Here is a 16,920-nt window from a genome sequence, read left to right as displayed (position 1 = left end):
TAGCTTTATCGCTTCTACTTCCTCCTCTTGCCCAATCTTCCCCTTAAGAAGAGGTAAGTCTCAGTGGTTGGGCACTACTATAGGTGGAGTTGTTTGAAAGTTTGCAGGTAAATCAGCATGGAGAGGTCCATCCATCTGTGTCCTCCTCATTTTAAAAGGGAAGGACAATTTTTCCAGAGTTCATTGGCTTGCATATCTTCCTCCCATCTTTTTTTTGTTAAATGTTAAATAAAACCAGTAGAACAAAGGGGTTGCTGCTGTTTTTCCAGACCATACCTGGGAAAATAAGGACTAGAGAAACGTTCTGCTGTGTCAGACTAGGACACAAAGGACCTGATCTGCCAAGAAAGGTTCAAATTCATAACCAGAACTCAAGTGATTTACTTTAGACAAGGCTGTGAGGGTGAACAGTATTAGAACCAAATGCCAGGGATCCCCATATCGATTCATCTCCTAATTTAAGATAGACTGGGGGAGAAAAGACAGGAAACCACTTCAGACTGAGCATGTTGTGTTGCTGCCATCACATCTCTCCCTCCAGAGTCTTAACTACTTCCTTTGGTCATAACTGAAAGTTACTTTACAAATATGTACAAAGGGAAATACCTACCGTTTGCTCTTAAAAAGTGTATTACAATCAAAAGGTCTATACTTGCTCTCCTACTGATAACGGAGATAACACAATTTCAGCACAATATTGGTCACAGGGCTTGCAATAGAGTCTTAAAATCATAGAAAAACTGTTGCTTGGAGCAAAATTATATATAAATAGGAGGAAACAATCATTTTAGTAACTGTGACAACCTCAGAAGACCCACCACTGACAAAAACAGCTCTAATAAGTTTTATGTAGGCTTTATCAAGATCTCCTCGTCGTTCTGCATTTTTGAAAATTGATTCAGCAAGTGCTGCAAACTCTTCAAATTCAGCAACAAATGGAAGGATCCCAACTTTACTCTTCTTGGAGATTTTTACTTCATCCATCTGCTTCATTTGATTACTCTTAAATTTGAAACAAGAACAGATGTTAGCCTCTAATATATGACTCCAGACCATGTAACAACTAGTAAAAGAAAACGCAAACATACTGAAAAATTGACATTTATTCAAACATGGAAATAATTTTACCTTTCCACTGGTATGCCTACTTAGTCTTCCTCCCTTTTTGCCCTCAAAAACTTAAGAAATAAAATAATTGGAAAGAAAAAAGGAAGATGGGCAAGTAAAAGCTTACAGCTTTTATTCTCCTTTTGTTTACTTACTAATAAAAAAAAAACACCAAGAAAGAGACCCGAAACTTATTTACCAGAGACAATTAACAATTTTAATTGTATAATCTAACAAGGGACTTCACTTTTCTGATTCAGTCAAGCTAGCAATTCCTTTTGCTAAAGGAAGTTTCTTTAATCTTCTACTGACATTTTATTTCCGAGTATAATTGGGGAAAAAAAAATCAGTTTCAAAATATTTTAAGCATTAAACTGACCAAGAACGGTCAGTCTTCTTATGTTGGCCTAGAGTCAAATCACATTTATGACAATAAAAAGAGAATTATACCAGCAACTATGTTTTCACTGAATCTGACATATTTCATATAATGGTCATACTGTATTAGCAAAAGGAAGTTTCTGGCAGTAGAAGCTGCCTCTGCTGCTGCCAAAAGATTTGCCATTTTATCTAAACCAATTTTTTCTTAGAGGTAAGATACAAATACTTGCCATTTTATCTAAACCAAGTTTTTGTTAGAGGTAAGATAGAAATAACCGAACACATGGAAGAGGTGTCTGTCTATTTGGCACATTATGGTCAAAGGGGAAAAGCAAAACATTGTAAGTCCATGAGGTTTTATTTTGTTAAGTAAAAAACGCAGAGAGCTACAGTTCACTTAACTGACTTCAGTACTCTCCATAAAAGTACAAGTTTAAACAAACAACTAAAATGTCAGCTAGCTTATAGCAGTGAATGTGTGGCCATATTTGTTACAAATAGCTAATTATTGAAGAAAACTGGAGAGGAAGAAGAAACAACCACCAAATTGTTTATCTTTTTTGAAAGCTTGACCTTTGGGAACAATACCGTTACTCATTTTCACTTCCAATTAAAAGCAAAAAAATCAACTATAAAGAAATGCAAAATCAGACTTGGCAGGAGTGGGCTTCCTATAATATTATAGTTAGCTTAATCAGAATAACTGCAGAACTTACAATGCATTTATCAAAGTTCCTTTTGACAGTCACCAAAACATTTCCAAGCGTCGTGCTGAGAAAGGAAGCTGGGTCCACATTTTGTGCTGTCCATACATGATGGCTCATCTTAACTAACATATAAAGCGAATTAAAGCTATCAATCTTGTCCCCCAGCGCTATAAGATTATTCAGCTCAGGTTCAATACAACGAAATATTTTTGTCATCATTTGTCGGATCATGTCCTTCCTATTAAAAAGGCATAAGATAAAAATATTACTCTTGACAGTTTACCAGGCTATTTTACACACTCTTTGATAACATTTCTAGGATACATTTATTTGCTATAGTAGTCTCATTTGCATTCAGCAAGTCTCACTTATTTCAGACTGCTACTAAGGGAAGAAAAGCCAGTGCCACACAGTAAAAAAACAACAAACAAAAAACCAAAACAATAGTTACAGATATAAACTATTCCAAAAAGCATTTCCTGCGTGGAGGCTACCACGCAGTCAAATTCAGAACTTTGCTAAACGTATTTTCCAACACATATTTTATATACTACAGTGGCTAGTTTCACTTTGACAACTATTAGAGAATTAAGCATCTTTTTTATGCTACTATAGACAAAAACATCCAACCTATCTACAGAAGTTTTTATATTTACTAATACATTCAGTGTTTAGGTACAAATGAAGAGTTCACTATTCACTTTCACTAAAAGAGAACAATTTCTGATTATAGAGAAAATAGCTTTATATGCCAAATAAATTCACATGTAGGCTTAAGAATCAGTAACAAACAACAGCAGCACATACTCAGATGATATTGTTTGTGGAACACCAGAAGTGTATGAACGAACTAAAGCTCCTCCATCCATTTCCTCCACTTCACTCTGTAAGAACAACAAATGTATATAAAGGAAGCTGAAAGCTTCTCTCCAGTTCTATATCAAAGTGATAAGTATATTTGACAAAACCATAACTGTAAGCTTCACCCGCTCCCCAAAGCTGCAAATACAGTGGTTTGTGAGGTTCTAGTAGTTTTCTGGTCATGTTCCACCAAATACAATGCTATTGACAATTAGTCCCCATTGCTTTCCTGGGTAGCATGATGAAGAATCCATTGTGATCATATGTGGAAACAAAGCCATGGCAAAAGCAGCGTGTCAGTTCTTATTTAATAGTTTTTGTATTGGTCAACCAAAAACAAAGATTCTGCCAGCTCATGGAGAAAAACTAATTGATCACCTGGACCACATAACTTCCAGATAAATTCAGAAGTTGTCTTTCAAACAGGTCTCTTATGAGGCCCTATTCAGTACTTTTTACTTCAGTGAGAGAATAAAGTCATACCGCTGTTCCCGAGATGCTCTGATGCTGCTGTAGTTTGAAAAATTTACTAATGAAGTCCTGTTCTGCCAGACACAGAGGCTCCAGTTCACTTAATACTTGCTCGAAAATCTAAAGAAAGCCAAATATTTTATCAACACACCAAATACTATGAACAGTTAGTAAATACTAATGTTAATTGTTTGTTGCATAGGATGTTATATTTTCTATCTTCAATAAGCTTTAAAAGGCTTATTTCTATTTAATAGAAATGGAAACAGCTTGTACTTGTATCTTTTGAAGTGACAGCTGCATCTTTAACATAGTCCCTTCTCATCCATGTAACACTGGGGGACAAAAAGAAAAATCTGTGGTTTTCCACAACTAGAAGTTTTCTAGTCACAGTCTGAGGAAGGACCTCAGTGCTATAGTGAAAACATATGCATTGTGATAGGAAGTCATGGGTTCTGCCACCCTCTTCTCTGCCTGGATTGCTGAGAGGAAGGCAACAAAATTAAGCACCTCAGGGAAGAAAACCTGTTATCCTCTACGTACAGAGTTTACCTGCTCTGCACAAAAAGCTTCTACATAGCTGCTAGAGTAACCAGCAGCAGGCTTTGTACTGAAATAGAAGTATTCATAATGACTTTTAGATTTAATCTAAAATGAAACACTGTTTTCCCAATAATTCATTAAAATAATGTACTTTTAGTAATAAAAACTACTGAAATTGTAAGTCAGGTGTTACACATACTTCTAATCTGTAATCTTCACACAACACAGAATTTTCTCCGCAAGTATTTAAGGACTAATATACGCGCCATATAGTTAATCCACACTATGGAAAATTCCCATAGGAAAACAAAATTGAAAAAAAACTACTAAGGCAGCTCAATAGCTTACAACTCTGTATATATTAGTTACACTCATATGTCCCCAGTGGGTGTGAGATAAAAGAACAAATTGGAAAATTTAGCACAATACTTGTATAAATTTGTTTTTAAAAGCTATCACTTTAATTCTAGACAAGTTGCTGCTACAGGTGTGTAATAACTTAATATGGTTTCAGGCACACAATATTTCCTCCCAGAAAAAGACTGAGCAAGGATTTGAAGAAGTCAGAAGAAAAATACTCATCTTCATCAAATAATTCAATAGAGAACAGGAAAATTACTTTTATCGCTCACTGTGGTAACAGCACCTTCTCCCTCCACAGTAAAAAAACCAAGCCACCAGATGCTGAGGACAGCAGGTTTTTAAAAAGATGTTGAGGACATTCCAATAACTTTAGTGCCATTGGTTAAAGCTGAAAACTGATGGTAACCTTGATGTGAAACCAGTATAAGTAGATTTTAGGGTCATGCTCAAGTCCTGGCTAAGAGAAGATTATGCTTTCTTATCTTTCATTTTGCTTACATACTGGCAAAATGCAACACAACACGTGAACGTTTGTATTGAGAAAAATAAAAACAGCTGAAGAATCTATCTATTCAATTCCTATTTGCTTAAAAAAGCATACTGGGCTTAAACTTAATAGATCATTTTTTGATTGATGTTCTTTAAAGATCACACTCAACAATATATATATATATAGGAACTAAACGGAATCTTATAATCAGAGAATACTACTCTGATCTATGTATTTCTTTGAAGCTGTCTTTATTAGGTGCATACAGAATTTGAAATTGGCATGTGTTAAGATTTAAACAGTATAGATTTTTGAACTATACAAGAAGGACATGTAAGACGCTTCTCATACAAAACTAAGCAGGAATCCTATGCAACATTTTGACTTTACCTTATCAAATTTTGTTCTATCAGCTACATCAAGGTCAGAGGCAGACATGTTTCCCATATCCAACAGCGAGGATGACTGAGACCTACGGTTTCCTGAACTCTGAACAGAGAGTTTATTTAGGCTAGAAGTAGACCCAGTCAATTTTCCAGAACTTCCATGAAGACCTGTGAAATAAAAGACACTATGAAGGAGGGAAGCAAAGGCAGAATAAAATACTCAAGAAGAACAGGTTCCTTACAGAATATATGAGATCAAGAGTTGCTAGTAGTTCTATACTGAGATCACACAACTCATTTTTTGTCTAATCTGCAAATGCTGTTGCTATAAAGGCATTCTTTTCTCATTACAAGGTAACTGAAATACTCCAGCAAGTTTCAAGTACAATGTAGCTATATAAGCCCTTTAAAGTAGGGGGAAAAGATACAAAAGGAACAAAACCATGAAATACAGGAACACTGTGATAGATACTCTCCTTAAATACTCAGAAGCAAAGACCAGTTATGATCTTTGTGAATGTACTTTGGGCAAAGGCTGCCACAAGCAGAAAACTTAATCCACAAAAGGGCAAAAATTAAAAAGCTTTATATACACAGACGCACTTTTTCATCTTGAACTTGATCTTTCCACTGTTAACATCCTTTTGTCTACATAGTTTGCTCCAGCTACATTGCTGGATCTACAGCCCCACAGCAACTCTACTGCTAACACTTCCCCCCACTGTGATCATAATTCACATTCAGACATTTCTTCCTGATATTGTGGGGCCTTCTCCTAGGTGAGGAGCATATCTTTTTATTTTTTCCCAAATTTTCAGAAGCATTAGAACAGTACGGAGAAAGCTAGTAACAAAACAAGACCAAGAAATCATCAGTATTTGACCCCCCACATAAAGTTCTCACACCTCAACGACAAAAACTTAAATGAAATTTGCAGGACTGCTTTTAGCTGCTTTGTTGGTATCTAGTCTAGGGACACAAGACAAAGTATACGGATCTAATAAAAGTTGTTACCTCAACCTACTAGAAGAGTTGGAAAACTACAACAAGCTCTCAGACACAAACATATTTTTAATATCAACTAGTAGCATGGGAAAAACCAGAAGATGTTGCCTTTACCTGCAAACCTTCTCAACTTCTATGTTGGACCATTTTAGCTGCGCTTCATTTTTGCTTTGCAAAAACAATGGTTCTGCTAATGCTTATTTCACTCTGAACGGAGTTCTGTACTTCAGTGTTAGGTACATTTCTCCATGATGCAGCACTACATCTTTACATTGACACACATGCATTGACAATACCAACTAATGCAACTAGTTATACTCACTCTCAGTTTCCTGTTTGACAGCACTTTCTTTTCGAGGCAGTGTAGCTGGGATGGATTAGGTTGCAAGCATCAAAGACAAAGACAAGTTAAAATGCAGTTTGCACAAACCATGCACAAGATGCAAGTTAAGCTCTAACTGGAAAGAAACATGCGGAGAACTATAAGCAGCAAGTAACTACATTGCAAACAATTTAGTTGGAGAGGTACTATTCTAGAAGCTCAGTGTCTAAGCTACATGGAAAACAGAGTAAGTTTCTAGGTATTAAACTTTACTTTGTCTTATATAGTGTGTTCAAAAAACATTTTTGGTAACACGTATTTACATTCTCCCAAACTGAGGAGTCCATTAAATTAGGGTTTTATTTGTCAGAGTTAATACTGCAAAAGACTCAGTTTCCATGATCAATCATCATAATAATAGACATGAAGAAATTAAAATGTACTTATGTAATTTTGTACTGAGTCATAGATATTGTCCACCTTTTCAATTTAGAAAACACATGCCAATACTGCAAAACCATTCATATTGACAGTAAGACTGGCTAAACTTTTCTGTTGTTTGCAAATCAGGATGTTTACATAGAGAATACATCTTTTGTATTCATGTTGCACAAAAATTTATGACTACAAATTCAGAGAGGATGAAAACAACAAACACAGGGTAAAAAAATTTACGAGGTGTTTTTTCATTTTTCCTGTTTCTTTGCAGAATAAAACAGTTTCCTCAAGTGGACTTCAGTATGCAATTTAGAGTAAATGGGCATTTGTAGTAAACAGAGAATCCCTAACCAGTAAAAGGCATTTGCATACATACACTAAAAGCAGTATGTGGTATTAAAAAGATCTTGATGAGGATGGATGCTACAAGCCCCTCAAAATGGAGCAGGCAAGCAGAACCTATTGTAATAGAAAATGAGTAAATACTTTTAAATGCCACAAACATGTCTTAAATACCAGATGTTCTCAAGTAGGCAACACTACTGACAATTATAACGTCAAATGCAAATTTTTAATTCCAGCCTAGTTTTTAGACCTTGGGGGTTTTGGCAGGTTTTGAATAAAATGTTTAGGCCTGATATATTCAGCATATGCATCTGTCATGCATTAGTCCCACTTCTTCATTGTCCTCAATTTACAAAGGCAAAGGACTGTATTGCAGAATGTGAAGAACTACAGGCAAAGACCAGGCCCTGAACAATCAGGGGAGCCAAAGTGGCTTTTCAGAAGCCCCGTCATAGAAACATATGACAGTAGTAGCCCTCTTTCCCACATTGATTTTATGGTATTTAAGTATCAAAGTCTTGGCTTCATCAGAAAAGAAGGAAAAAAAAAAAAAAGACTACTTAAGACAAGTGTGAATGCTGACGACCCAGATTTTTTTTTGCCATAAAAATGCAGACAAAGAACCTTGCACTTGCACAGAATGCCAGAATTCTCCCAGCATCCCCCCTGCGTTTGAGGCATTCAAATAGCAGTGCTATTCCCAAAGCACAAAAAAAAGGCAAGAACACACACCAACACAGCTTGGAAACAGGTCATCTTTATGTCCAAGTACAACTGCAGCATTATGCACCTACACTATTCCTTAAATAAGTTTACTATTAAGAACCAATGGATTTTGAATTAACGTGCAACTAGTAATAGAACAACCACTACCTTCAACATAGAAGCCTTTGAAAATACACAGTGTTATAAGCTCTTACAAAATAAATACATTTTACAAATACACCACAGAAGCCTTCTCAAGGTGCAGCTCTTAATGCTGGTGAATTGAAGGACCTCTTTCTCCAAAATGCTTGATCACTCCGTAACATTTACAGAAGCTAGGAAATTGCTACAAAAACTGTCTCTTCACAAATGCCAATCACAAAAGAAGTACCAAGATAATAAAGTGTTTAGAATGTTTTAGAAATCAATTTCTATTAGGATAAAGTGGGTTTTTTCTTGCAATGAGATAGCTTTTCAGGATTTATGAATTTTACTGTTCTGACAACACCACATGATGACACCACTTGCTCTCCATGTCCAACAACTTGCCAAGACTTATCTTTCCAGTTTCCCCCTCCCTCAACCAAGCCTCACCACTCTCATGCTTTCTTCCTTTCATTACTTTTTCCTGTTCTCTACCATCAACCTTCAAAGCATAAGTTCAGGACCCAAAATCCGTTTGACAGAACTTACTAGTTAAAGCTGCAAGTAATTACTGAATTTACAATTTGGAAACTGGTGAACTGTGGCAAATACAAATATTTTTGAAGAAGCTTTGAAACAATGCATTTTAAAATGTAGAATAGCCCATATATAAATATACCTATAACACTGTTGCTTTCTAAGTATTCAGGTTATTTTTTAAAAAGCTTCACTTCCGTACTCACACAAGAGTATTTAATCCTAGCAGGAATACATACTCCCTTAAACAGAAAAACCTACAAGCTAACAAAGTACAATTTCTAGTCTCAGACTACATAGGTAAATCCCACTGAAAACACAATGAAATACATGTTTCCTTAGGCAGAATTATTAAAACTAGGTTCTTCAAAATCCACCCAAAACTTATCAAAAGCAGAAATAGTAGCAGAAGGAACACACGCATGCTGCCCAGGCTTTCTATGAGCTGATTTTTCAAATCTGTTCCAGTAATAAAAATGTTTAAGTAATAAAATATTTTTGTTTGTTAAAAAGTGAAAATCTGAGAAATCTTGGAAATACCGTATTTTATCCTTCTGTCTTGACCAATTTCACAAGATTTCAGTTGTGCTACTTTCGCCTTGTGGAAATCAGAAGTTTTACCAATCATATTTTTCATCCAACTTCTACCTTACCAGAACTAAACAATTCTACACCATTAAAAAATTTGCCCTAAGTGTTGTAATGAGTATTCTATAAACAAATAATAAAATTCAAAGCAAGATATGCGCCTCCTGGAAGCTTACCAAACTTTTTTCCTTCTCTGGTTGTGCCTGTCATCTTGATCTTGGCAACTTCAAAGAAATCTTTTATTTCCCTTTCATATAGCCGTGATAAATAATCCATATAATTCTTAAAAGAAAAATATAAAGTTAGTAAACAGGTGCACATATTAACTTTGTTCTATTACAGGTAAATAGTTTTTTAGAAAGTATGTAAGTTATACTAAATAACAAACTGTTTTGGACTATAAATATATTAACGATATTTAAGAAGTTTATATTCATTTTCCTAGAGAGTTCATTGAGCATCAGTCAGAAACTGCTACTTCCTTCTCTGTAAGGAGAGAAATGCAATATGGTACATACAAATATGATTACTAGTGGTAAACCATCACAGAATTTCAATTCAAGAGTAGAATGGAGAGAATTCAGCACCATTCTCTGTAGCTTCTTTTACCAGTCTCTTACTATGCCCCAAAAAAAGCAAATAGGATGCCATTGCTAAGCATCTTCCTGAATATGTGACCTCCTTTTACTGTAAGATTCAATCAATCCCAAAATAATGTGTTTGTAACACCGCCAAAAATAAGCTCAAATTTTAAAGAGGCACAATGATAAGTTTGTGATTGAATGAAATAAGTTTGAAGATTATGCGGTTTCTTTAGATTTTTTTAGTACAAAGGTTATAAGAATAATCATTGACAAAGATCACCAAAAACTTCCCTATGTTCTTCAGAATTTTGTTACTTAGCACACATAATACATAAATATGTGTCTCAATTTATCAGAGGATCACGAAGATGTTAGCCATTCACTGACTATTTGCCTTACATTGAAGGCCAAAGAACAACTACTTCTAAGCCATTTTAAGAGTCTAATTTAAATCTTCCATGTCTGAGGTTTTAAGAATGACAGTACTTTATTAAAGAAAGACTTTTTCTGTAAGGACTAACTCTCCCTTGACTTCTAGGTAAACATTTTCTATACTTCTGTAGTACTTTTTTTCCACTCCATGCCAGTTCTAAACAAGGTAATTAAGTTACATATATACAAAGCCAATATGTTTCTATTTAATCTGATTTACAAAAGACATTGATGGTTTTTGATATTCCCAAGTGCAATGAAGGTCTGTTGAAATAAGTGTCACACAGACAATAAGTACATCAACATGAAAACCAGCTTAATTATTTTTCTTACTAGACTGTAAAATAGCAAACTTTTTAAACATAAATATTAACATTAATATCCTATGATACTTCAGAACACAGACACAGAATCTTGGGAGGGGAAAAAGAAAAACCAGGATACAACAAATACCAAAAATATGAAGTTTCCTATTCCAAAGAAGAACAAGAAAAGAGGAGCAGTGAATTAAATTTAATATAAAGGAATATTAAAAGGACAGGCACATACACACAGGTCATTATTTCGACTCTCAAAACCAGTATATTATGTACATTCTCTATTGTCATTTGAGCACTTCACACACCTTTGTTAGCCCTTCGTATTTTCCATAATCTGTGTTCTTGAGCCATTCCATCAATTTAGCATATCGAAGTAAATCTCTGTGAAATGGATGGTGATTGGGTAATGTCAGTTCAACAGAGTGCTGGGCAAGAGTAGAACTCTGATCATGACCCTTGATAAGAGAAAGTATTAAAGTAAATCTGAAAGCACTATACAGATGTACTAGAAGTTTCCTGCAAAATTTAAGATTAAGACAGCACCCCATTCAGACAAATAGAAAAGCATCGAAATACCTTGCATAGAAACAATGTCTAGAGACACAGACTGAAAAGACACCTAACATAACAGGGACACTGAGATACTGCAGTTGTGGCAGGTAATGCATCTTAGGAAGCTTGTTTGCTGTAAAGCTCTTGTTGTCTACCACCTTGCCTTTACAGTGTGTCAATTTGGCATTTTTTGCACAAGAACGTAAGGTACACCTGAGTGAAGATTTAATAATATGTTCAATTGTTTCTGAAAAATTCTAAGATATTATTCAACTATTCCTCTATACAAAACAAAAAAATCTGTAGTTGCTTCTTTTGAAGGATGTTGTTCCCATGTACCTTAAGACATTTCAAGTCCCCAGTCAACAGGCAGCCTGGGTGTTAGTGATGGAACTTCATGCTGTGCCTCCAAGTCTGTTCCAATTCAACCTACTTCAGTCCACTTTGGCCAAGCCTTGGCCATCTTAAAAACATCAGTTCACACACATTCTCTCCCTCCTCACAAATGTAAACACACACTTTCAGTAAACATTTACTAAACAGTTTACAACATGCAGCATAAACCAATCCATTTAACAGCAAGCTACTAATTTCACGCTCCTCCTTTTCTCTGGCTTATCTCCTGAAAAAACACACTATCCTTTTAAGTGAACATCATATCATATTGCTTGAACAACATATGATTTAGCTTTTGTAAGTTTTCACTTGCTTGAAACCACAAGCTTCCTAGGCAATTCAGGAAGCAAGGTAACACCACAGTTCAGCCACATAACAGAACACACAACCATTAGCCCTGGCTTAACAGAGGGGAGGATGGGACTTAATTTTGAAGTGGCTTTAATATTTTCTGTAAAGTCTTTTTTACCAGGCTTGCAGTAAGTACAGCAACAGAACCTGATCTTAAGTATAGTTTGTGCCATGGCAGCACAAAAAGATTGTCCTAATTGGTCTCCAGTTCCTGTAGCATAACATGCAGGTGGTTTATGCACGTAAGTCAATGTCAATCCTTGACAGAGGAAGCATTCCTGGACAGTTCCATCTTGGATATGACAAGTTGGCAGAATGTAATTTATACAGTTTAAAAAATGCCTTTGCATGTCTTTTAAGTTGGAACAGAAGCCAGTTCAGATCACAGAGTCAAAACTAAAGGAACTTTGGTTCGCCCTTCTCTATTGTATTGGGTACTTAGCGGTTCAAGTCTTTGGTTTAAAAGGCCCTAAAAGCTTCCACAATACATTCACAGAAGATAGAAGTCTTGACATTATTTGTAAAAGACTAACCTTCACTAAGCAACACAATGCAAACATCCCAGCTTCTGAATAAAGCTGGACTACTCCATAGAATGGTTTAGGTTGGAAGGGACCTTAAACATTGTCCAGTTCCAACCCCCCTGCCATGGGCAGGGACACCTTCCACCAGACCAGGCTGCTCAAAGCCCCATCCAGCCTGGCCTTGAACACTGCCAGGGATGGGACATCCACAGCTGCTCTGGGCAACTGTTCCAGAACTTTTTTGTATCCAGCATGAACATGCACTTACTTTAAGTCCTGTTCTCTTAACTACAGAAACCGAGACACAAATGGGCTCAAAGAAACCAGTCCTAGACAACTTTATTTATCCTCACAATCTAAATCTCCCTTCTAAAAACAATCTTGTAGTCTGACTCCAACAAAAAGCTAACTTTATGAAGTATAATTGTTGCTACATATAGATTTGAATTGGAATCCAGCCATTATTAGCCACACAGCTACTGAGGTCAGACTCGGTGCTGTGTGTATTTCTGGGCTGCATATAGTAAATGTTTTCAACAGATCTTCGATATGCTTTTATAAAAAAGTAGATACAGAAAACCATTTATGTTTCTCTTTCCTATCCCCTGGTGTGCAACCATCCCTACAGCATGCATTTTAACATTCCAGTTCATTAGAGTTCAAGATAATTTACTAGTGGCTTTCAGTTTCCTTCAACTGAAGTCAGCCCAAAGCCTAGTTCATATTACTGCTAGGAAATACTCGGTGATCCAAATTTTTATTGCTTCATCAAACACTTTTATTCATGTCTTGTCCCTTTGTTACAGACAACTTTTTATTTTTGCTTAGTAGGTACATTCTTTGTAAAACTAGATGACAAATCCCCTCTCCAAGATAAATTTATCTTGAACCCAACTTTTCCACAATGCTAATCATTCTGGCATTCTGGTTGTCCTAAATTATGTCCTGTTCAATTCAGCTGCAAAACATTAGATGGAGAAGGTACACCTATAAACTCTATAATTAACAGACTTCCTCTCACTACATATACATTTATACCAACTGTTACCAAATAATACGGCGAGTTTGTTATTCCACTATTTCATAGTTTCAAAGCTTCAAGCTATTTCATATTTCAAAGGCAGAAGGCCCAGAGTTGCCTTTTAATTGAATGCTGAACCTGGTTGTTAACAAAAAATAATCTTAGATGTTATAGTCACACAGTAAGGTTAATCAAACATTATTAGGACACAATAAAGACAACATTTACTGCTAGTAACAGTTACTGCAAATAGTTTTTAAACACAGCAGTGAATGGCAATCCAAAGTTGCATTTCTGTTTAAAACTTTTAAGATTCATTATATGCTCATAGCAAATATTATATGAAACAAATATTCTCATTTTTATGTAAAGGAGATGAAGCACCTTAGTATCTTACAACAGCAGTTTGAATCACAGCATTGGGTTTGTTAGCTTTTTAAAAAAACCCAACAATTTCATGCTTCCAAGATAATATATATTTAGGCCAAAATGTCAATGTAACTTTGGTATTCCATCTAACAAGTTCCCAATCACACTATGTCTTGCTCATATTAACAACTGCCTAGACATCATCATGATTTTGTGTTTTCATTTGCCATTTTAATTGAGAAATCTTTATCTGCCTTAGTTTTTTCTGGAGTGCTTTATTTTTTTCTACAGAAACATTCTAATCAAATAATGCAACTCTTCAGATGCTAAAGGTAACAAACTATTCCAGTTAGAATTTTAAAAAACATGGGACTTAGAAATTGATACATCCTGTTAATCAGACTAAAAAAAAAAAAGGCCATTTTAGTAAGATAACACAAAAATCTGTTACACGTCTCACACTTGAATCCATACCTCAAAATGAAGTATGCAGACTTCTTTTATTTACAACAAGCAAAAAGGCTTAGCAGAAGCTCATCTCTTCCAGTTAATGAACTCTCCCTACTTAACCTTACAACGAGGTCATATTTTTTAGCTGCGGATTAATAAGTCACAGCTAACAGCAGGCCAAAACTTTTCAGAGGGTGAGTTCATATGAAAGAAAATGTGAGGCCACTATTAGTACCAGAATTTTAAAGACATTTTAAAAAAATTAAATTGCGAATTGGTAATAGCATTCTTAATAATATTGAAAAGTCTCTAGAGTATTTCATCTAATAAACACAGTATTACATAGTAATAATAATATTTTAGCATTTTTTAAAATAAAATCCTCAGAACAGAACATCAGAAAAGGCGTTCTGTAAACAGCCACTTTCATACACAAGTCCAACATTCAAACTTTGTGAATGCATTTACACAGGACTTCCACAACACAACTTCTACTTGCTCGTTTGGAGACCAGGACACGGTCTGTGCCCAGTTTTTCAAAATATGAAAAGTTACAGGAGAAACATACCTTCTTACGAACAGAAGCTAAAAGCAAAAAAATTTAACACGCTGTAGAACTGGAATTCTGCCAAGTGACCAAAATGTAGGAGGCTCTTATCTTTGCCATAAAAAGCCAGGCTTGTACTCTCAAATGCAACTTTCTACGCAATCATCCACCATAACTCTATTCCACTTTCTGCACACAGTGCAATACCCAACTAAAACTTCTGAAAACTTTAATTGTGTTAATTATGTATTATTACAAATATTACAATTTTACTTGCTGTATCTGTACAGTTGTACACATTACAATTTCCTATTTTTCCTCCATACATCTCAATCTGTCTCTTAGCAATTTCTGGAGATCAGATCAGAGGAATGTTAGCTCAAACAGACAAACAAAGCTTAAGAGCTGATAAAAATAACTTAAGTAAGAAGGGGCATAAGTCCAATGCTCTGCAATGGGTACGGACAAATTTCTTTTGTAAAGCCAAAGATGCAGCTGCTAGTTAGATAAGTCAAGCTCAAAAAAATTAGTTAGAAAAGCTTGTATCAAACCCAATGTACTCACTGGAACTGAAAGAGAGTGGGACCTGTTATAGAGCCGAAGGAGAGTCTGAGTTAACTAATTGGAGATAAAAAAATACAGAAATTAAAAAACTGATGCTAAAAAAAAGCCATCCAGCCTTTAGGAAACAAGTCTCAGGTCAGTGATTTCTGAATATTTCAAGTTAAGGCTCAAAAATCAAGGTTTAGATATTTTACTTTGTATATTTGGGTTTTTTATGGCCCTTGAAGTTTGGACAGCAAGAACTCCAATGTTCCCAGCCTCTGACACCCTTAAAAAAAGTCAGTGCTTTTTCTCCTCAATTATCAAGCCTTACAATTAAAATACTTATATAGTTTGGTATGCTTAGTAGTATCTCTGCTTGAAGCACCTCTAGCAGTCCATTCATTTTCTGATCACACGACAGAACATGTCCAATTCTAGGTGGATTGTTTTTCTTTTTAGAAGTTTGTGACTGAAAAATTCATATTAAATAGTAAGAAGTAATACCTGCTGAACAAATACGCTGTTCAAATGACTCGCAAGTCTCCGTGCAAACTGCTCACGCAAGTCACTAAACCGCTGCTGTTGCTGTTTCACTGCATGAAGCATATCATGTCCTAAAAGCAAAAAGAACTTCACAAAAATCTGAGACTAGTTGGAAAGGCACATACAGCAAAGGCACTACCATAATAAATTCTGTATGTCAGACTGTAGTCTTAACAGAAGCATTACCTGGACGAAGAGCTACATTCATACACTGCAGAAGAGCATCTGCTGCATTAGTGCAAGCCTCAATGCCTCGAGAAGATGTCAGATCTCCCTCCTGAAGGGCCTTTATATGCCCTTTAGCCAAATCCATGTGATTCTACAAAACAATGGATAGTACCGTCCATAAGCCAGAAACAGGCAAGTTGCCTATGCTCCTGAACTAAAAATGGTAAATACAATTCCATCATTATAAAAACTTACTGTAGTGCAATAATAAAACAGAAAAATAAACTCATATGAGGTTCATAGCAACTCTTTTAAGTTTTTACACCTGACGTGAACAACCACAGTAAACAATAAAAATGCTTACCACTAAAAACTCTATCTCTGACAATAGTTTCACATTATTGGTGTTGCTGAGATGGATTAGGTGGTTGCTTTCTGAAATTTGATCCATTTGCTCTTTTACACTCTGAAGCATTTCTTCATAACTGCTCAGCTTTAGCTCAATTTGGTCAACTTCCTTTAGAGCTTCATCCAGCAACTTCATCAGAATATTCACCTGTTTCTCCGAGGCCATAATGGACTGGATATTTGCCTGTACAGAAAATTAAGCCACAACATTTTAAGAGATTTTTTATATCTCAAGCATTCCAGTATCTCCTTCTGTCTCTATTACTGTCAAACACTTGCTAAAACTTGTGATGAAACTGACAAATCAGTATCAGCT

General features: G+C 35.5%; 1 protein-coding gene across 5 annotated transcripts in view; it reads right to left on the bottom strand.

The window, feature by feature from the left end:
- EXOC1 (exocyst complex component 1) overlaps nucleotides 1–16,920 on the bottom strand; it is a 30,008-nt gene that overhangs the window by 4,690 nt on the left and 8,398 nt on the right. For 2 of the 5 annotated variants that reach the window (XM_080385688.1, XM_080385689.1), the window contains exons 6-17: nucleotides 16,561–16,788; nucleotides 16,215–16,347; nucleotides 15,990–16,099; nucleotides 15,504–15,557; nucleotides 11,035–11,184; nucleotides 9,570–9,675; nucleotides 6,637–6,681; nucleotides 5,314–5,477; nucleotides 3,540–3,647; nucleotides 3,003–3,079; nucleotides 2,205–2,433; nucleotides 819–1,002 (exon numbers count right to left, since the gene is read on the bottom strand). In XM_080385688.1, coding sequence (XP_080241814.1) covers nucleotides 819–1,002; nucleotides 2,205–2,433; nucleotides 3,003–3,079; nucleotides 3,540–3,647; nucleotides 5,314–5,477; nucleotides 6,637–6,681; nucleotides 9,570–9,675; nucleotides 11,035–11,184; nucleotides 15,504–15,557; nucleotides 15,990–16,099; nucleotides 16,215–16,347; nucleotides 16,561–16,788 — 1,588 coding nt within the window. The remainder of the gene's footprint in view (nucleotides 1–818; nucleotides 1,003–2,204; nucleotides 2,434–3,002; nucleotides 3,080–3,539; nucleotides 3,648–5,313; nucleotides 5,478–6,636; nucleotides 6,682–9,569; nucleotides 9,676–11,034; nucleotides 11,185–15,503; nucleotides 15,558–15,989; nucleotides 16,100–16,214; nucleotides 16,348–16,560; nucleotides 16,789–16,920) is intronic. The other 3 variants (XM_080385690.1, XM_080385691.1, XM_080385692.1) reach the window with 3 other exon arrangements.

This window comes from Falco punctatus, assembly GCF_963210335.1.
Source record: "Falco punctatus genome assembly, chromosome: 1".
Lineage (NCBI taxonomy): Eukaryota > Metazoa > Chordata > Aves > Falconiformes > Falconidae > Falco > Falco punctatus.
Note: the sequence above shows the minus strand (reverse complement) of the source record. Positions and strands in the feature narration are given on the sequence as shown.